At 44.7% G+C, this 22,103-nt stretch overlaps 1 protein-coding gene across 3 annotated transcripts in view; it reads left to right on the forward strand.

Moving 5' to 3' along the window:
• Positions 1-21,858, forward strand: part of PRKCQ (protein kinase C theta) — a gene marked incomplete at both ends in the record, with an annotated part of 68,820 nt that extends 46,962 nt beyond the window's left edge. For 2 of the 3 annotated variants that reach the window (XM_080717131.1, XM_080717132.1), the window contains 4 exons: positions 6,053-6,191; positions 13,146-13,334; positions 19,762-19,890; positions 21,703-21,858. In XM_080717131.1, the coding sequence (XP_080573257.1) occupies positions 6,053-6,191; positions 13,146-13,334; positions 19,762-19,890; positions 21,703-21,858 (613 nt within the window). The remainder of the gene's footprint in view (positions 1-6,052; positions 6,192-13,145; positions 13,335-19,761; positions 19,891-21,702) is intronic. The other variant, XM_080717133.1, reaches the window with a different exon arrangement.
• Positions 21,859-22,103: the final 245 nt, after the last annotated feature.

Here is a 22,103-nt window from a genome sequence, read left to right on the forward strand (position 1 = left end):
TGAAATCGTGAGATAAAAAGCAGATATCCGCATCATCTGGAGGAACTGTAAAAATAGTGGCATCCTAAACAATGTCATGAGCCCTGGTTTGGGTAAAATGCCAAAATAAGGACTTGGAAATCATGTAGGCATGGAGATAGAAGATTCTAGAATCTCAACTCTCAGAATATTAAAATAAAAGGAAACCCAAGATTATATTTTATTAATGATAAAAAATGGGCCCCGACGTGTATATTTGAAGCCACTTTCAAACACTTTCACACGGATTATCTCATTCGACACCACAAGAGTCAAGATGCCCCGTGGGATGTCTGTGGGACGTAAGCAGCATGACATGCCTCGGAACGTTCTAGAACTTTGAATTCCATGGCTTCTCCAGCTGGCTCTGAGGAACCTTCAGCCTCATTCCCTTACCCCATGGAGGTCTGGCTTTGCAAGGCAGTCTCTCTGGACCTTCCTATTTTCCCTTCTATCTCTCAAAGCTTCAATGACCTTCTCCCTTACACTCCCAAACACATCTGGTCCTCTTTAGAGAGTGGATTGAAAATTTGGCGTGAAGTTTATTATTCCTAGCCTCAGGCCCAAAGAACATTTATTTTTAGAATCACTTAAAATACACCCGTGTATATTTTAGCAAGATCAGTTTGATGAGAAAGGCCAGGTGAGTCTGGTATAAAAGGATGTAAAAGAAGATTAAGATTGAGTGTGCGTCTTGGCCTGCTGACTGTCTGTGTGTTCTGGGATAAATCATATCACCTCTAAGAGGCTTTGTTTTCTCATCAGAAAATAATAATAATAATAATAATAATAATAATAATAATAATAATAATAATTTGAGATTTTACAAAAGCTATTGTGAGAATCACATAAAATACATGTGTAAGCAAGAAAACTCAATGCAAATGTTAGATATTATGTTCATTATTCTTATGATCTATGTGTAGCACCAGATTTGGATATATGTCTCACTAGGGATGGTCCCATCACCCTCACTAGGGATTGTCCCATCACCCTCACTAGGGATTGTCCCATCATCCTCACTAGGGATGGTCCCATCATCCTCACTAGGGATGGTCCCATCACCCTAACTAGGGATGGTCCCATCACCCTCACTAAGGATGGTCCCATCATCCTCACTAGGGATGGTCCCATCATCCTCACTAGGGATGGTCCCATCACCCTCACTAAGGATGGTCCCATCATCCTCACTAGGGATGGTCCCATCATCCTCACTAGGGATGGTCCCATCATCCTCACTAGGGATGGTCCCATCACCCTCACTAGGGATGGTCCCATCACCCTCACTAGGGATTGTCCCATCATCCTCACTAGGGATGGTCCCATCATCCTCACTAGGGATGGTCCCATCACCCTCACTAGGGATGGTCCCATCACCCTCACTAAGGATGGTCCCATCATCCTCACTAGGGATGGTCCCATCATCCTCACTAGGGATGGTCCCATCATCCTCACTAGGGATGGTCCCATCACCCTCACTAGGGATGGTCCCATCACCCTCACTAGGGATTGTCCCATCATCCTCACTAGGGATGGTCCCATCATCCTCACTAGGGATGGTCCCATCATCCTCACTAGGGATGGTCCCATCATCCTCACTAGGGATGGTCCCATCACCCTCACTAGGGATTGTCCCATCATCCTCACTAGGGATGGTCCCATCATCCTCACTAGGGATGGTCCCATCACCCTAACTAGGGATGGTCCCATCACCCTCACTAAGGATGGTCCCATCATCCTCACTAGGGATGGTCCCATCATCCTCACTAGGGATGGTCCCATCACCCTCACTAAGGATGGTCCCATCATCCTCACTAGGGATGGTCCCATCATCCTCACTAGGGATGGTCCCATCATCCTCACTAGGGATGGTCCCATCACCCTCACTAAGGATGGTCCCATCATCCTCACTAGGGATGGTCCCATCATCCTCACTAGGGATGGTCCCATCATCCTCACTAGGGATGGTCCCATCACCCTCACTAAGGATGGTCCCATCATCCTCACTAGGGATGGTCCCATCACCCTTCAGCCAGTTTTCTAGAAGCATATTTATGCAACTATAAATGATGCCAATCTGCTTCCTATAGCAGAAACCCAAAATGGCATCAATGTGGCTTAGCATGTGGATTAGATAATGAACCTGAAATTTTGGTATAAGAGCTTAAACATAACCTGTAATTGGGATTACAGGAATATAATTCATAAATCATAATGAAATTGTGTATTTCTTTTGGAGGGGGTATTGGGGATTGAACCCAGGACCATTGTACCTTCAAGCCACACTTCCATCCCTATTTTTTAATTTTAATTTTTGAAACAGAGTGTTGCTAGGTTGTTGAGAGTCTCACTACTTGCTGAGGCTGTCCTCGAACCTGCGATCCTCCTGTCTCAGCCTCCCAAGTGCTGAGATCACAAGTATATGCCACTATGCCCAGCTCATGTTGTATATTTTATACTAATGAAAGATGAGGAGACAGAAGACCAGCAGCCTCTGATGGGGAGACTTGGACCTACTGGGCATCTTCAGTCTTGATTATGAAAGTGTGGTAATATCTGAGTTAGGAAGATAGAGAGACAGACATGAACGGGGCTCTACCCCAGGCCTCCCACTCAGACAGAAGCTGCGGGTGATACATTGGTGAGGGCGACTATTAAGCTGGACCAGATGGGAGGCGTCCACTCTGGGGAAATATGTTCATCCCAACTCCACCGAAACAGCTGTATTCCACCCTCAATTCTCTAGTTCACTTACTTTCACAGAAGGTGGGGAAAGCAATTAAAAAGGACCATTTATTTATCAGGCATTCATTGTGACTCATAATCACCATTTGGGGGTTAATGCATCCTACAAATATCATTGAGTACTCAGTGCACACCATCCTGTTGTCAGAGCTGAGCCAATGCAAGGAATAACAAACAGAGGATGCTTCCACCTACCTAAAGCTTCCAGCTTAAGAAGGATGACAGATAAGTAAATAGCGATCGGAACTTTGGAATAATAGGAATACTGATAATGAGTAACAAAAGCCACTTGAGTTTTGGCTTAAGTGAAAGCCAGGCCTCATTAAGAAACCAGAACCAACATGGTGCGGTGGCACAAACCTGTGATTCCAGTGTTTAGGAGGCATAGACAGGAGGGTTGTAGGTTCAAGGCCAGCCTCGGTGGTTTAGCAAGGCTCTCAGCAGCTTTAGTGAGATCTTGTTTAGAAAGAAAAGAAAACCAAAACCAAGAAGGCAGAGCCAGGGAAAACGAGGGCATTCTCCCACTCGTCCTCTCTGCTTCTCTCTGGATTTGCACGGCGTCTCTCTTTGCTCTTGGCCTAACCACTTCATTTTTCTCTTCTTTTACAAACTAGTCTTTCTCTCCCAAGGGCATGCTAGATCAAGTGCTACAAGCGGCCCTAAGCATCTTCTCATTTCTGACATCCACCAAGACAGATTAACACCTCTATAGTCACAATTCCAGCATCTATAAACAACAAAAAAAAAAATGAAAGTTCCAATTGAGTAGCTTCATTGAGATGGGGGGGGGGTTACTTACCCAGCAGCCCTTTGGAAGAAGAATCTTTGAGAAGGGAGCCTAGAAGAGTTTTCCAAGAGGAAATCCATTGAGTAATAAGAATAATAGCTATCCCTACCTCTCCCAAGCCATTTTGGCTAACTAATAAGAGAAGGGGTGGCCAATACAGCCACAGATCCTAGGCTGAAATTAGATCCCAGGAAGTTCAGAAATTCACAGACCAATCTCTCCAAAATTGAAAGAAAGCTAGTTGTTATATTATAAACTAGAGTTCATGAAATTCTATTGACTAAAATATTATGTGAGATCAAATTTTAAAGAAACCAATGTCGAGCAAATGAAACACTTGAATTATCTTTAAAAAGTCAATTTCACAGGTACAAGAAGAAATTGGGATAATGGCAGTTTGTGTTGGGGAAAAAATACCTGGAGGTTTTAATTTGCAATAAACTCAATATATAATATATAATATATAATATATAATATATAATATATATAATATAATATAATATAATATAATATAATATATAATAACTGTTATTGTGATGCAGTTACTAAAACAACTTAGGAAAGTGTCTGGACTATGATGGCAAAAAGCAAAGGACACTAAGAAGAGCTGATAGTGTCACTAATTTTGCACCAGTCATATCGTCCACACGGACAGCAGTGGTTGTAGTCTGAACACCACTTCTCAAGAAAGTGGATAAATTCAAGCTATATGGAGGATGGGAGCTAGAAGGCAGAAGGTCTTCAAACCACATCCTATGGGGAACAAAGTCCCTGAACGTGGTGGGAAGAAAACCTGACATCCCTTCTCAAATGCTCAGTGTGTATCTTGTGAGAATACTAAAAAAGCCAATGGGTAATATCATAAGGAGGCAGGATTTTCCTCATTTATTTAAAAAAAATCATTGGTCACATTTATATAAGAACAGAGTGGGCTATTTTAGGAGAATGTTGGTTCTTTAAGGAATTTGTGGGCGTGACCTTCTAGTATTTGGGGTGCTCTGACCTTCTAGTATTTGGGGTGCTCTGGTTCTAGGGTGATTTTTCATTCCTTAGGAAGAGGCTTCTTCAACTAGGCTTGAAATCAGGTGCAGCGGAATTTATTCACAAAGGAACAGACAGCACCATGGTAGAAAATTGCATCGGAGGCTAAGACAGAAGGATCGAAGGTTCAAGGACAGCCTCAGCAAGTAGTGAGACTCTCCTAGCAAGACCCTGTTTCAAAATAAAAGTAAAATAGAGCTGATGGTGTAGCTTGAATGTCCCTGAATTCAATCTCCAGTGCCACTAAAAATAAATATGTTCTCTAGGTCTTTTTCACCTCATTGTTACCCCAGAACAGGCACAGAACTAGGTGTCTTAAGTTGCTATTCTGTCCCCTTCTATGGAGGTCAGCTCCTTGGTCCATCAGAAAGGAGATTAGCAGCTGGGGATTCAATTTTGCAGTGCTCCACTTTGCATGCAAGTAGATCCGTGCACCTGTTGTGTTAGTTAGAGGCCACCTACATCAGACACCTCTGTCAACCACCCAAGAAGGCTGTATTTCACTGTTAGATGTCTCTTCACATCCTGACACTGTTTCTTGAAAGCCTCTCTTAAGGCAAAGGCTGCAAAGGAGGCTATGCTGCAGAGATAAGCCAGGACATTTATGTACCCTCTTACCACCTGTTGAGCCATCTATTCTAGAAATAGGGATTGAGCCAGGCATGGAGGTACACACCTGTAATCCCAGTACTGGGGAGGCTGAGACAGGAGGGTCACAGCATTGACACCTGCCTCAGCGATTTAGAGAAGCTCTCAGCAACTTAGTGAAACTTTGTTTCCAAGTAAAAAAATAAAATAAGGCTGGAGGATGTAGCTTCGAGGTCAAATACCTCTGGGTTCAATTCCCAGTACCACAAAAATGAAAGAAAGGGAGGAAGGGAGGGAGAAGAGGAAAGTAGAGAGGAAGAGAGAGGAGAAGGAGGAGGAGAAGGAAGTTAGGAGGAGAGGGGAAAGAGGAATGGGGGGAGGGAGGAGGAGGAAGAGGAGGAAAAGGAGGAGGAGGAAGAAGGAGAAGAAGAGGAGGAGGAGGAGGAGGAGGAGGAGGAGGAGGATAGGATGGGAGGGAGGGAGGGAGGAGGAGGAGGAAGTTAGGAGGAGGAGGAAGAAGGAGAAGGAGAGGAAGAGGAGGGGGAGAGGAGGAGGAGGAGAGGACAGGAGGGAGGGGAAGAGATGGAGGTCTGCAGATGCGCTAGTGCTGAGCGGGTTTGTCCCAAACCAAATGGCCGGGTGGGCAGGGACTGTGAGGAAAGCCCGGTGCATGGGCTGCAAGGAAAGGGTTGAAGACCAAGAAACTGAGCAGAGCCGTGGTCCAGGGAGCATGGGGAGAGGGAGGGAGGCCCAGCAAAGAGCCCCTGTTGACTCGATTTTCAGCTGCCGTGAGACAAGCTACCAAGCCCCCCTGACAGTTTTAACAAAATTGTATCTCCTCAAGTTAGAGCTTGCTTTGCTTTTGTTTTGCAGGGACTTGAAGCTAGATAATATCCTACTGGACAAAGATGGACACATCAAAATAGCAGATTTTGGGATGTGCAAAGAGAACATGCTGGGAGATGCAAAGACGAATACGTTCTGCGGGACTCCTGACTACATCGCCCCGGAGGTAGGGTGCGCTGCTGGGGGCGGGGGCTGCACCTGCCCTGCCCTGCTCGCTCAGCCCACCGGGCAACTGGTGCTTCTCCTTCAAGTCAGCTGTTCAGTGTTTAAGCAAAAGATGTGTATCTGGAAGAGGGAGTCTTATTTATTTCTTTTTCTTTTTTTGCTATTGTTATTTCTGTTGTTGTTTTGTGGTACTGGAAATTGAACCCGGGCAACCTACCTCCAAGCTACACCCACACCCTCTTTAACTTTTTGGTTTTGAAGCAGGATCTTGCTGGGTTGATGAAAGTCCTGCTAAGTTGCTAAGGCTGGTCTTGAACCTGCAATCCTTGAACCTGCCTCAGCCTCCCAAGTACTGGGATTACAGGCATGCAACATCACACCCGGCTAGAGAGGGGAATATTTCTTAAATACAGCGGCACACATAGTTTGCTTCTGAAATCTCATGGCGAATGTTCCCTAAAGGACTGAAGACATCTCAGTCATCATAGCACCCACTTTCAATCATAGCTCAGACCCACCCCACCCTTGACATAAATTCCCTCTGTTTAGACCAGCCAGAAGGAGGAACTGGCAGGGAACCAGGTGGACGCAGGTTTAACTGTAGGGTCAGAAGACCTGAATGGTGGTTTTCAAGCTGTCAGAGTTCCTTTGGCCCTGTTTTCTCTTCTGTAAAATTGGGTATACCACAGTGTTGTTGTAGACATTGAATAAGAGGTCTTCTGAAAGTTACACCTCATACCTCACCCATGCCAAGTAATAAATAAACAATAATTGTCACCATGCATGGTGGTGCACACTTGTAATCCCAGTACTTGGGAGGCTGAGACAGGAGAATACAGGTTCAAGGCCAGCCTCGGCAACTTAGCGAGGCTGTCCGCACCTTCGTGAGACCTTGTTTCCAAGTAAAAAATAAAATTGGCTGGGGGATGTTGCTCAAAGGTAGAATGACCTTGGGTTCAATCCACAGTACCTCAAGAAAAAAAATTTGAAAAAAAAATAATAGTCACAGTTCCCAGAAGATCAGCAGTTGTTGAGAATGTACCCTTCCATCCAACGAGACCCACTCTCCTCTCCTCAAGGAACCTGTCCCAGCACCCTTGTTGGGTTTTGTTTGCTTTGGTTTTGCTTTGCTTTATCTTTGAATCTCTCTGCATGACTGAACGAGTGCTCTAATGTAGGGTGCTATTTCTTATTGTTTTCAAATAACTACAGATTCATAGGAAGTTTCTAAAGTAGTAGAGAAACTTCTCCTGAATGTGTCTTCTGGCTTTCCCCAAGGGCCACATCCCACACAGCTGTGGTGCCAGATGGGAAGCAGGGAGGTGGCCCTGGTGCATGGGTTTCTGCACCATTTTCTTACCTGGGTGCAGGGGGCAGTCTCTCCTTTTATATCCAAGGACCCAGAGCAGGGCTTAGCACGTTAGAATGTTAATGAGCAGCCTTAGGAAGAACAAATGGATGGCCAAATTGGTGAACGTGTGAGTCAATCAGTGCCTCTGACTCATACCTGTGTTCCTGCCTGAGATCTCCAAATAAGCGTCCCAGGCCCTTCAAACATAACAGGTCCCAAACTCACTTTCCTCTGCTGAGCGTGCTCCTCCCCTCCTGCTGCTCCTCCTTTCTCCTTTTTTCTCTTTCCTTGCTGAATTCCGTGTCATCCATCTAATTACCTAGATAAAACACTATGAATTGCCCAAGTTTTCTTCTTTCTTAACACCCAAATCCAGGCAAACATGAAGACATCCCAAAATTGGACTTCCCCTGTCAACTCGCCCCCCAATCGTGTGGCTGAGTTAAAACTCTTCCCTCTATCCTCACCCTTTGATTTAGTCCCCAGAGAATCTCCAGCTCCTCCCCATCCTTACTGGCACCACCTTGTGTAGGAATCAGGATCTCTTGCCCTGGACCCTGAAAGGACACTTTCGCATTCTCTTTCTCCATCTCTGCCCATCCCCACATGTGCACTTAACATATTTTCAGACTTTTTTGTGTGTGTGTGGTACTGGGGAGTGCACCCAGGGGTGTTCTACATCTGAGCTACATCCCCAGTTCTTTATTATTTTTTATTGTGAAATAGGGTCTTGCTAAGTTGTTGACAGTCTCGCTAAGTTGCTGAGATTAGCCCCAAACCTGTGATCCTCCTGTTTCATTTTCCATGTACTGAGATCATGAGCATGTATCACTGCATCCAACCATATTCTCAAACATTTTGATCATGTTCACTTGCCAGTTAGAAAAGCGCCTCCAAGATATGTATCTGTATTTATATGTGAACTGCACGCATTGTTTCCAGCTAATACAGTCTGTGTATTATAAAACATGCTTCAAAAGGAATATAATCAGATTGAACTGAAGATATGATAAAAATGGGTTTCAATATCAGAATGCCATTCTGTTTATGAATAGTACAAAAACATGTGAGCTTCACTAATATTAGGAGATCAAGTCACTTTTTAAAAGTCTTGGTTTAACATTTTAAAACTCCAGGATTGAGTCAGAATGGCAGTGCACGCTTGTAATCCCCGCGCTTGGGAGGCTGAGACAGAAGGATCACACAGGTTTGAAGCCAGCCTCAGTTACTTAGTGAGGCTCTCAGCAACTTAGTGAGACCCTGTTTCCAAATAAAGTATAAGAAAAATAGGTCTGGGAGTATAGCCCAGATGTAGAAAGCCCCTGGGTTCCACCCCCAGTACCACCCAAAAATAAATAAATAAATAAATAAATAAATAAATAAATAAATAAATAAATACATCTCCAGAATTGAAAGGTTGATGTATTTTAGTTCTTGGTTTTTGTGTCTATTATAGCTGAAAAAGTTATTTCAGCACAGAGATACAATATCAAACAGACTTTCTTACATGTACCTAAGGCAAAGATCATTGCTGACAATAGTGGATATAAGTCTACAATTCAAGGCAATATTTTTATTCATTTAGACTTTTTTTAGTTGAGTTCTTGTAGACTAAGGCATGAACAGTGAGAGGTCATGGGTATTTTTAGCTTCCTCCCGTGTGGCTGGCAGAGATCTTGTACCAGGAGTCAGAGAGATGTCAACACCGATGATCTCTTTCTGTTTATGTTGTGTTATTTCAATATTCTTCTCTCTCTCTCTCTCTCTCTCTCTCTCTCTCTCTCTCTCTCCCCCTCCCTCCCTCCCTCCCTCCCTCCCTCTCTCCCTCTCTCTTCTCTCTCTCTTGCGGTACTGGGGATGGACCCCAGGGGCATTCTACCTCTGAGTGTCATCCTCAGCCCTATTTTTTATTCTTTATTTTGAAACAGGGTCTCACTGAGTTGCAAAGGGCCTCACTAAGTAGCTGAGGCTGGCCGCGAACCTCCATCCTCCTGTCTCAGCCTCCCAAATGCTGGGATTACAAGCGTGTGCCACCACATCCGGCTCTTCAATATTCTCTTTGCTTGAAACATTACATTTGCGCTATGACCGTTATATTCCCTTCAGTCCCAGCCTCTTTACAGACAGCTTCTTAAAGATGTGTCATTTTGTGAAGTCAGTTTTGTTAAGACAGGACCCAAAATGGAAACACTTTAGGATTCATGGAAAATAAATGAAAGAGCTAAGCTCCCTCTGAGAAGATGCTCCCCTCGGTCCCTCTGAGATGATGCTCCCCTCGGTCCCTCAGGGTACCAGGTTTATTGCTGAAATTTAATGAGGTACCAGTGTTGCCTTGTGTAGTAAATATTCATAAAGCCTAAATCCTTTCCCATTTTTACTATCAGTAGTAGTAGTAGTGATGGTACTAGGAATTGGACTCAGGGGCATTCCACTTCTGAGCTACAACCCCCAGCCTTATTTTATTTTTGAAACAGAATTCTCACTAATTTGCTGAGGTTAGCTGCAAACCGGTGATCCTCCTATCTCAGCCTCCCTCAATATTTATTTTATTTTATTTTATTTTATTTTATTTTATTTTATTTTTTTGGTGGTACTGGGGTTCCTGGAAGCCCTTCTACCTCCAGGCTACACTCCCAGACCTATTTTTACATTTTTATTTGGAAACAGGGTCTCCTAAGCCAGTGTGGCTGGCTTCAAACCTGCACGATCCTCCTGTCTCTGCCTCCCAAGCGCGGGGATTACGAGCGTGCGCCACCACACCCGGCCTCCCTCAATATTTAAAAGTGGATATAAATACAGGTTCTGATTTCCTTCTCATGTCCACGGGGTAACGACCAGCCCTGAGATGCGCGCCATTTTGCAGGCTGGTGCTCTACCACGTCTTGAGCGATGCTGTATCACATGCAGACCTTTCACTCTAGAGCTTTCAATCTTCAAGACGTCCCCACTCCCAGCCGGATAGGAGCCGAAGGGGCTACAGATGTGCCTCACATTAGGGGAGAGAGAAGGAGCATGACATACGCTGGTAAAGTCATGACTGGTGCTGGTCTGGTTTCTTGGGTTTTAAGTGTTGCTTTTAGGGCCGTAATTCTGAATTCTTGGGACAAAGATGGAGGAGGGAAAAAGTAGAACAAAATAAGAAGAAACCACAGTAAGGGTGAGAGAGGAAAGGAGACGCTCTGGGCATCAACTCTTTACAAATACCAATCAGTGTGAGTAAAGACCATCGACACCAGAGAGACACAGACACCAGGAGGCGACGTTAAATATAAAAGCAGCCGGGCGTGGTGGGCACACTGGTCATCCCAGCATTCGGGAGGCTGAGACCTGAGGATCGCGGTTCACGGACAGCCTCAGCTACTTGGTGAGGCCCTCCGTAACTTTGTGAGACCCTGTTTCAAAATAAAGAATAAAAAATAGGGCAGGGGGTATAGCTTGGAGGTCGAATGCCCCTGGGTTCCATCCCCAGACCCTATAAACAAACAAACAAATAAATAAATAAAAGAAGTGTCATGTAGTAAAATCCCCAAAGACCAGAATTTAGAATGTAGCTTTCAGCTGGGCGTGGTGGCACTCACCTGTAATCCCAGTACTCGGGAGGTTGAGGCAGGAGGATCGTAGCTACAAGACCAGTCTCAGCAACTTAGAAGGACTCTCAGCCCCCTAACAAGGCTCTGTTTCAAAATAAAAACTAAAAAGAGGGCTGGGGCTGTAGCTCGGAGGTCTAATGCCCTGAGTTTAATCTCTAATACACACACACACACACACACACACACACACACACACACACACAACAAAAAGTGTGTGTGTATGTGTTTGTGTGTGCGCGTGCGTGTACAATAAATATAAATTTCAATTCACTAACTGGGAAATTGCAAAAAAAAAAAATGTAATCTCCTTAAACTGAAGCGGAGTCATCGTCCTCCATAGATTACGGGACCTACCCAGGCACACAGCATACGAAACACCTGCCACACACAAGTATTCCTTCAAACAGGCCTGTTCTGTATCTGAATTTGCATTTTGCTTCTTCCTCCGAAGAGTGAAATTTTCTTTACTGTTATCACCTGGCCGGGAAGGTTTAGTTTCCACAACAGCTGTCCCCAGTCCTCTCAATTTCCTTTCATTTCTTCTGCCCAAAATGAAGTTGTTTACAAGGTGTTGTTCAGGGCAGTTTCTGGTTGCTTTGCGCCCCCTGGTGGCGATTTTGGGGAATCGTGTGTGAATCTGACCTCTTAATTTAAGGCAAATTTGAACTAAGATTATGCATTTGACTATGTGGCTTGTGTGCTCTCTGCCTTCAAATGCTAAACAAGGAACTTGCTTAAAGGACAACATGCAGAGCTTATTTGGCCAGGAAAGTGAATGAATGAAGAATATTTGTAAAGATAGATGGCATTTTCATACTATTTTTGAAATGCAAAGCATATTTTTACTTGGTTAGTACAAATTTTAGTTCCTCCATGGAACGTGTTACTTTTGGTGGTACTGGGGTTCCTGGAAGCCCTTCTACCTCTGGGTTACACTCCCAGACCTATTTTATATTTTTATTTGGAAACAGGGTCTCTTAAGCCAGTGCGGCTGGCTTCGAACCTGAGCGACCCTCCTGTCTCCGCCTCCCAAGCGCGGGGATTACAAGCGTGCGCCACCACGCCCGGCGAACATGTTACTTCTGTTTCATGATTATTACGGAAAACAATTCTGCTATACAGGCAAAAGATCAGTCGCAGATCTATTTCTGGTATGAACTACATCAGATCTGACACTTTGCCAGGTTTCTAGGGACAAGCAGCCCCTCCACATGTCCTGCCTGATGTAAAACGCTGTGTTTTGTAATTAGACTCTAATTCTCTTTTAAAATTGTTTATTGGTGCATTCGGATTATACAACATAGTGGGATTTATATAAATTTATGACTAGGGGCTGCCAGACTTTAAACTCTTCACCCTCACAGAAAGACCAGACCAGCTTTTCTCAGAACCTGCTATTGGACTAGACATAGGTCTGAGAAATTTCTGGTGTCTGGATTTGAGTAGTTTATTATCTAGGCTTTCTCTCTTATGACAGTCGCACAATCTGAACCTGCATCTTGGTGAACACGGGAGTGACTCTTAAGTTGAACAGCGTGATTAGCTGAGCTTTAAGGCTGAGACCTGGACAGACGTGTCTGTCGATGCTTCATTACTACAGAGACTTTATACAAAGACTCGGGCCCCGTAGACGTCAGTAAAGCACTTGGATTTAATCTAGAGGTTCATGTTAGAACGTTGACACACGCCAGCTCTGATAGGTGGCGATCTGCCACCCCGGTCCTCATGTCACAGACAAAGCAAGGGCATGGTTTTGCTGTTTCACTTACAAACGAACAACGCATACAACAGCAGTAATGATGCGAATGTATGTTTCCGTGCTTAAAAAATGTTACCATTGTGTAGTCGATTCTACCCTGCCGTCAGCCGGTCAAAGCAGTGTCCGGTGCGATATTCGTGGAAATCACAAATCATCCTCGCCAAGCGTCATCACCCGTGGCCTTCAGAAGCCACCGCTGCTGCTGCCGGTCATCGGCCCATCTCCTACTGATGTCTCTGCCTTTCGTCCACACAGATCTTGCTTGGCCAGAAATACAACCATTCCGTTGACTGGTGGTCCTTCGGTGTCCTTCTTTATGAAATGCTCATCGGCCAGTCGCCCTTTCACGGGCAAGATGAAGAAGAGCTTTTCCATTCCATCCGCATGGACAATCCTTTTTACCCACGATGGCTCGAGAAGGAGGCCAAGGACCTTTTAGTGAAGGTAAGAAATGAAGTCAAGAAGGTCTTCTTAAGAATGGCTGGGATTTTCTGCTCAGCATCCCCATTCACTGCTAGAGTCTGACTTCTGCGTGATAGTGCAAACACCTCCGGCCTCGAACGAGATTCAAATGGGAAACTGACTGTCTCTGTTTCAATGGAGCCGTGGCCGTTATGAAGTTCAGGTATCAAAAGGACTTAAGAAAAACTCTCTTGTGTACAATTGATAAAAGAAGTGGCCAGGCATGGTGACCCCAGTTCCACAAATAAAAATTAAAATAAAGCTGGGTGTGCTGGTGCACACCTGTAATCCCCATACTTGAGAGGCTGAGACAGGAGGATCTCAGGTTCGCAGCCCACCTCAGCTACTTAATGAGACCCTCTGCAACTTAGTGAGACCCTGTTTCCAAATAAATAATTAAAAAATAGGGCTGGGGTGTAGCTCGGAGTAAATGCCCCTAGGTTTAATTCTCAGTACTGCAAAATATTAATTAATTAATTAAAAGAAATGCCCAGAAGCTAGTTCAATGATGTGTGTGTGTGTGTGTGTGTGTGTGTGTGTGTGTGTGTGTGTGTGTGACAGAAAGAGAGAGAGAGACAGACAGACAGACAGACAGACAGACACTGGGGATGGAACCCAAGGACATTCTACTTCCGAACTTTATCCCCAGCCCTATTTTTTGTTTTGTTTTGTTTCATTTTGTTTTGTTTTGAAACAAGGTCTCACTAGGTCGCTGAGAGTCTTGCTATTTGCTGAGACTGGCCATGAACCTGCAATCCTTTGGTCCCAGACTCTCAAATACTGGGGTTACAAGTGTGCACCACCACGCCCAGCCGGCTCAGAGTCCTAAGATGGATGTGATGATGAAGATTTTGAGTTAATATCTTTAATTTCTCAACTGAGACAGTGTTTTATGACTTAAGAGGAATGCTAGGTTTGTCTTTTATCTGTGAGTGAGCAAGGTTTTTTTTCTTTTTGGTGGTACTGGGGTTCCTGGAAGCCCTTCTACCTCCAGGCTACACTCCCAGACCTATTTTATACTTTTTATTTGGAAACAGGGTCTCCTAAGCCAGCGCGGCTGGCTTCGGAGACCTTCCACAACTTAGTGAGACCTTGCTTCAAAATAAAAAATAAAAAAATAGGGCTGGGGAGTGTAGCTTGGAGACAGAATGCCCTGGGTTCAATCATTGATATTGGGGGGGAAAAAGGCTCTGAGCCAGGTGTGGTGGTGCACACCTGTCATCCCCATACTTGGGAGGCTGGAGGCTGGAGAATCATGGGTTCAAGATCAGCTTCAGCAACTTAGCAAAGCCCTCTGCAACTTAGTGAGACTCTGCTTTAAAAATAAATAAAACAGAGCCAGGCGTGGTGGCGCACACTTGTAATCCCAGCATTCGGGAGGCTGAGACGGGAGGATCGAGGTTCATGGACAGCCTCAGCTATATAGTGAGGCCTTCCATAACTTAGTGAGACCCGGTTACAAAATAAAGAATAAAAAACAGGGCAGGGGGTGTAGCTCGGAGGTCGAATGCCCCTGGGTTCCATCCCCAGACCTGCAAAAATAAATAAATAAATAAATAAATAAATAAATAAATAAATAAATAAAACAGGCTGGGAATGTAGGTCAGAGGTAGATTGGGTTCAGTCAACAGCACTGCGTGCACACACACACACACACACACACATGCACACACGTGCGCACGCGCGCGCACACACACACACACCCACACACGCACACATGTACCCCTAAGCCAGCTGCTCTTTTTCTTCTGGTCTGACTTCATGCCCGGCAGCTGCTCCCTACTGGAGAACTGCCTCATTGTGGTTGACTTGCCTTAGTTCTCTTCCTGTCCAACTCTTGAGTCTCTGTTTCATACTTGGCTTGGTTGAAGCCAAGAGAGAAGGAAGAAGAAGGAAAAAGAACAATTCTCATAAGGCTGAGGGGCTTCACGGTCTTTGAACCTGACAGATGGTTACACCCGAGATTTTGGTGAAGCGTTCTGGTGGTTTCTTTGGAAATATGCTTAGGGGCATTTAGGGCTAAATCCTTTGAAATACAGGCTGTTACTGCACCAGAATTAATTCTTTCCCACTATTTGTTGCCTTACCAGCAAATGATCTTGGCAGTGTAATCCCAGTTCTCAGGAGGCTGGGACAGGAGGATGGCAGCTTCAAGGCCAACTTCAACAACTTAGCAAGACTCTCAGAAATCTAGTGAGAGCCTGTCTCAAAATAAAAAAGTAAAAAGACCTGGTGGTGTAGCCCAGTGGGAGAATAACTGATTTTAATCCCCAGTACCACAAAAATTAACTACTTTTTTTTTCTTTTGGTGGTACTAGAGGTAGAACCCAGAGGCTTTCTACCTCTGGGCTATACTCCCAGACCTATTTTATACTTTATTTGGAAACAGGGTCTCACTGAGTTGCTGAGAGCCTCACTAAGTAGCTGAGGCTGCCTTCAAACCTGCGCGATCCTCCTGTCTCAGCCTCCCAAGCACAGGGATTACAAGCGTGCGCCACCACGCCCCGCAAAAAATTAACTGCTTAATTAAAATGAAATTAACACGGGCCATTTCACTGACTGCATGCTCTATCTTTTGTGCACTAAAAGTGTTGAAATATCCTTCACCCTAACAAACTATGAGAAGGCAGGATACTGCCATCTTAGCGGCCATTTCCAGAATTCACCATCCAAGCAAAGCTCAGACCTTCATCCTTGAGAGGCTTAGATGGAGAGTCATACCCATGAGTCCGATGCTTCCAATACAGAGACGTAAGCACACCCGGGGCCATGATTACGGATTAGAATCTTCAGTAGGACATCAGTCCTCCTTTTTTAAGAATAAAGACACTATCCCCAGGTGTGTGAGAATACGAAGTCATAAAATTAAAATGAATTGTGTTGCTATCACATGCCAAATACACTTACGAATAATAAGTCCCAACATTTTCTCTATTCCTTCAGCAAATATTGAAATCAAAGAGACCGACCAGTATGACCAAGAGGCGATCAAATCTAAAAGTGGACCAAGCATATTGGTGTCTTGGAAAAAACAATGTTCTGCTTTCTAGACTCTTATATGTCGGCTCATTAAAAAAATGATCATTCAGAGAAATAATTTTTATCCTTGTTTTCGCTGTATTAATAATGGGGTAGAGCTGGGTATGGTGGCACACACTTGTAATCCCAGTACCTGGCAGGCTGAAACAGGAGGATCTGGGATTGCAGACAGCTTCAGCTGCTTAGTGAGGCCCTCTGCAACTTTGTGAGACCCTCTTTCAAAATAAAGAATACAAAATATGGCTGGGGGTGTAGCTCAGAGGTAGAATGCCCCTGGGTTCAATTCCTAGTACTGCAAAAAAAATAAATAAATAAATAAGGAAAAGTATAAGATCCAGCATAAGTTATCAGTGGGTTTGTTTGATACCCGGGATTGATACCAGGGGCATTCTACCTCCAAGCTACACCCCCAGACCTATTTTATTGTTATTTTTAAACAGGGTCTTACAGGTTGATGAGAGTCTCACTACATTTTTAAGGCTGACCTGAAATGTGCCATCCCCCTGTCTCAGCCTCCCAAGTACTGGGATTACAAGCGTGCACCATCACGCCCGGCAATCAGTGGCTCGGAAAGCTTACCCCAGCCACGTGGTAGCACCTCTTGGGTGGTCAGGCTTGTGTGTTTCCACCGTGCGTGGAAGCCCAGGCCCACACCAAGTCCTCAGTGGCTTCCACGTGAGGAGCACGAGGGACTTCGGAAGCTTCTCAGGGATCTCCAGTAGGATGTGCTATGCGCTCTTAAGAGCATCCCACTGGAACTTCACAAGAGTCCCCTACTTTATTTTTGTTATTGTTTGTTTGTTTGTTTTATGGTACTGGGGATGGAACCCAGGGGCATTCTACCTCCGAGCAACATCCCCAGCCCTCTTATTTATTCTTTAATTTCAAAGCAGGGTCTCGCTGAGTTGCAGAGGGCCTCACTAAGTAGCTGAGGCCGTCCGCGAACCGCGATCCTCCTGTTTCAGCCTCCCGAATGCTGGGATTACACATGTGCGCCGCTGTGCCCAGCAGAGAGTCCCCTACTTTAAAAGAAGGAAAAAGTCTCCACTTTGCTTCAACATGCTGTTTGCTCCTTGTATTTATGGCAGAACAGTACATCTGAAGATTTTTGAGCAATAAGAAAACATAAATAAAGCAGCATTTTAGGACATGTAAACTGGCTCTTCTTATAAACAACAAAAGCAGGAGGTCAAATCCTTACTGGAGCCTCCTGGAGAAATTACTGCATTTCACCACGTTTGGGGTTTAAAGTTCCAGCGCCTCCTTAAAATGCCCTGCAATGAGCCATGACTTTATCTACAAACATCTAGCCAATACAAGAATAAGGGATAACGCCTCCAGACACCCAGGGGACCTGCCAATTTTCTACCTTTATGTTTAGATTCAGCTGTTCCTGAATGCCCTTGACAGGTTTTATTAAAGTGTGTAAAATTTCCAAGTTTCTTTCCTGTCTCTCCACTGTCATTTTGACCTCGGAGGGGAAAGTAACTGGAGAGAAGATAATGCAAAGAGAAAATAGAGACACAGACCAGCTCAGCGATTAAGCACCCAGCAGGTTGGGCAGAGTCGAGAGTGATGCTTCCACTCAGCGGCCCTGAAGAGCCACCGGCTGACTGTAGGGGGGCAGTTTATATCACCCCCAAGTCCCACAGTGCTGGGATCTTAAGACGGCAGCTCTGTAAGAAGTCATACTCAATTGATGGCCAATCAGCCAAACAAATAACCATTCACTCCATTACTGTTGGATTTTATAGATCAGGAGTTACAGTCCACGTGTGTGTGTGTGTGTGTGCACGTGAACATGTGTGTGACAGAATGTGTTCATGTATGTGCATGCAAGTGCGTGTGTTCGTGTCTGTATATTTCATGTCTGCATATGTGCCTCTCTGTGTGAGGGTATATGGGTATGCTACGTGTGTGTGTGTGTGTGTGTGTGTGTGTGTGTGTGTGTTACTTGCGATTGAAATCAGGGGCATTCTACTCCTGAGTTACAGCCTCAGCCCTATTTTACTTTTATTTTGAAATGGAGTCTTACGAGGTAGATGTAAATCTCACCACTCACTGAGGCTGTCCTTCAACCTGTGATCTTCATGCCTTGGCTTCACAAGTATTATCTTGTTATTTTATTTAATCCTCAGAATCGCCCTGTGAGGAGGGCACTTGGTTCAATTTACAGGTGAAGACGTCTCTGTTTTTTGCCAAAGATCACATAAATAACACCTGGTGAGTCAGGCACGGTGGTGCACACTTATAATCCCAGCTACTTAGGTAGGATCGCAAGTTCAAGGCCAGCCTGGGCAACTTGGTGAAACTCTGTCTCAAAATAGAAAAGTAAAAAGGTCTGGGTGTACAGGTCAGTGGTAGAGGCTTGTTCACTTCGATCACTAGAACAACACACACGTACACACAAATATAGTAGTAGTAGAAGTAGTACTGATGTTTGAAATAAGTATTACTTATAACAGTAGCCTAACTTAAAATAAAATATGACATGTTAGGGCGAAGGGGAGGGTAGTCCAGACCCCAAAGTTGTCCAGAGAGGCTTCTCTAGGGGACAGTGTCGGGCCTGGTTTGACCTGAATCTATCTTTTTTTTTTTTTTGGTGGTACTGGGGTTCCTGGAAGCCCTTCTACCTCTGGGGTACACTCCCAGACCTATTTTTACATTTTTATTTGGAAACAGGGTCTCCTAAGCCAGCCCACGCGACTGGCTTCGAACCTGCGCGATCCTCCTGTCTCCGCCTCCCAAGCGCGGGGATTACAAGCGTGCGCCACCACGCCCGGCTGAGTCCATCTTTTAAAGGTAAGTTGAAGCCAGACATGGTGGCGCACGCTTGTAATCCCCACGCTTGGGAGGCGGAGACAGGAGGATCGTGCAGGTTCGTAGTCAGCCTCGCTGGCTTAAGAGACCCTGTTTCCAAATAAATAAAAAATATAAAATAGGTCTGAGAGTGTAGCCCGGAGGTACAAGGGCTTCCAGGAGCCCCAGTACCAAATAAATAAATAAATAAATAAATAAATAAATAAATAAATAAATAAATAAATGTAAGTTGAAAAAACAAGGTTAAAAGAGCCAGTGGGCCGGGCGTGGTGGCGCACTCTTGTAATCTCCGCGCTTGGGAGGCAGAGACAGGAGGATCGCGCAGGTTCAAAGCCAGCCGCGCTGGCTGAAGGGACCCTGTTTCCAAATAAAAATATAAAATAGGTCTGGGAGTATAGCCCGGAGGTAGAAGGGCTTCCAGGAACCCCAGTACCACCAAAAATTAAAAAAAAGAGCCAGTGGAGTTTACAGGAAGAAATCCCACATCCCGCAGATGCTGGGCTCCTCCTCTCCTCCGATTAGTAAGCGGTCCCCTCTCCATTCCTTTCAGCTCTTTGTACGAGAGCCTGAAAAGAGGCTGGGAGTTCGGGGAGACATCCGCCAGCACCCCTTGTTCCGGGAGATCAACTGGGAAGAACTTGAGAGGAAGGAGATCGACCCGCCATTCAGGCCTAAAGTGGTAAGGGCAAATTTTATGTTAGGTAGATTGTATCATAGTTTTTTTAAAAAAAAATAAGGTTTTATTTCAATGAAGCATAGTGGTGGGTTTGTAGCTTTAACCATATCTGATGATTAATAATGGCTTGGCTAGACATGATGTTTCTGCCTTGCCGTTGCTTAAACAGCACGGACTCCTGGGGCTCACAGCAAAGGCTGCAACAGACAAAACAGCCAGGGTTGTTCACTGTGATAGCAATTGGCTGATGGAAGCAAATGTGCCTCGTTCCCAGGGTTCGAATGGTTTGTTTCTGGCACTGAGGGCGTTCCTCAGGCTGGCCTCTACCCTCAATTAGTTATCACTATATCGTGTCAAATCCATGGTTCCTCATTTGTTTACAATAAAATGAATTTTTTACCTTGTTTTCGCCATCAGAACCAATTAATACATGCCTGAATTCCCACTGCAGATTAAAGCTGACTTGCTATTTTTCACATGATAATCAGAGCTTTAAGCTGGGTATGGTGGCGCATGCCCATAATCCCAGAACTTGGAGGCTGAAACAGGAGAAGCCCAGGTTCAAGGGCAGCCTCAGAGTGGGACATGGTGGTGCACATTTGTAATCCCAGTACTTGGAAGGCTGAGACAGGAGGATCGCAGGTTCAAAGCCAGCCTCAATAGCTTACCGAGGCCCTCTGCAACTTAGTGAGACTCTGTTTCCAAATAAGAAATAAAATCGGGGTGAGGTTTGGCTCAGAGGTAAAAATGCCTCTGGGTTCAATCCCCAGTGCCACAAAAAGGGGGGGGGCAGCCTCATCAATTTAGTGAGATCGTTGGTGAGGCCCTGTTACAAAATTAAAATAAATAAGGTAGATCTGGGGCTATAACTCAGAGGCAGAATGCCCTGGGTTCAATCTCTAGTGCCACCAAAAAAACGGAAAATCAGAACTTCGATTTCAACTTACCCTATAGGACAACTTCTGGTTTTGCCAGTAAGGAGGAATTTCTCCAACCTGCAGTCTTAGCAGATCTTTGTAGACAAGAGCACAGGCCATTGGCATCACCAGCCCATGGCCCCTCAGTTATGCTTGTGTGCACTCACATGACTTCCTGGCTTAGTCTATGGCTATTCTCACCTTTGAAGGCTGAAATATACACCACTCTGGCTTGTATTTATGAATAGGTGTTGGTTTTACTTTCTCTTCCTCTTTTTTTTTTCTTTTTTGTTATGAGAGTCACAGAACCAGAGGTCTGAAACGGGGTTGTCCCAGTCTGTGTAGGCTGTCGAAGACAGCCAAGATGTATGGTAACAAAATTAACATGGATAGAGAAACCAAGGAAAGCAAAGGATGGGAATGATAAAAGCATGAGAATATAGAACCGGCCATGTTTCTTCCTTCTTCCCTTCCCTCCAATCACACCCTCTCCCTGCCCACCTTCACCTCTGCCCCACGTAGACTAAAAGGACAGAGCCCAATACCAAACATAAATAAGAAAACAACAGCTTTCCAAAGAGTAAGGAGGTCGACTTTCCTTCTTTCTTTCTTCATGTAAATTATCAGCTAGGAGCATTCGATTCTACGGAATGCATACAATGGAATTCCTTTTATACGAACTTGATTATAGTCCTAAAAAACCGATGACTCGGGACCAAAGAGACATTCGATACCAGCCAGCCGTGATCATCTATAAATATCATTTCAGTTTAGTTTTGCAAATACCAACTTTGTCATGCATAGATTATAACCTAGGTAACTGAAGTTAAGATAATGAATTGTGTGGGCTGATTTTCTTCTTTTTTTTTTTTTTCCTCTCCCTTAAACTCTGACCAAGAAATCACCATATGACTGCAGCAATTTTGACAAAGAATTCTTAAATGAGAAGCCCCGGCTATCTTTTGCTGATGGAGCACTGATCAACAGCATGGACCAGAACATGTTTAGAAACTTTTCCTTCGTAAACCCAGGGATGGAGGGCCTCATCTCCTGACCCTTGTCTTGGGAAGGAATTCGCCTTCTCTGTGGAAATAGTTCCAGTGACACTTCTTGGACCCTTTTTCGAGTTGGAAAAGAAAAGAAACACTCAACAATAAAGGCTGAGACCTTTTAGCCCCTCACGTGACTTTTTATCTGTAGCAGAAACCAACTCTACATCACTAATGACAACGTCCTCTGTTTTATCTCCTAGCATCTTTCACAGGCGCCTTGAAGTTGGGTCATTACTAACCCTAGTTG

Source organism: Muscardinus avellanarius (assembly GCF_963383645.1).
Source record: "Muscardinus avellanarius genome assembly, chromosome: 20".
Lineage (NCBI taxonomy): Eukaryota > Metazoa > Chordata > Mammalia > Rodentia > Gliridae > Muscardinus > Muscardinus avellanarius.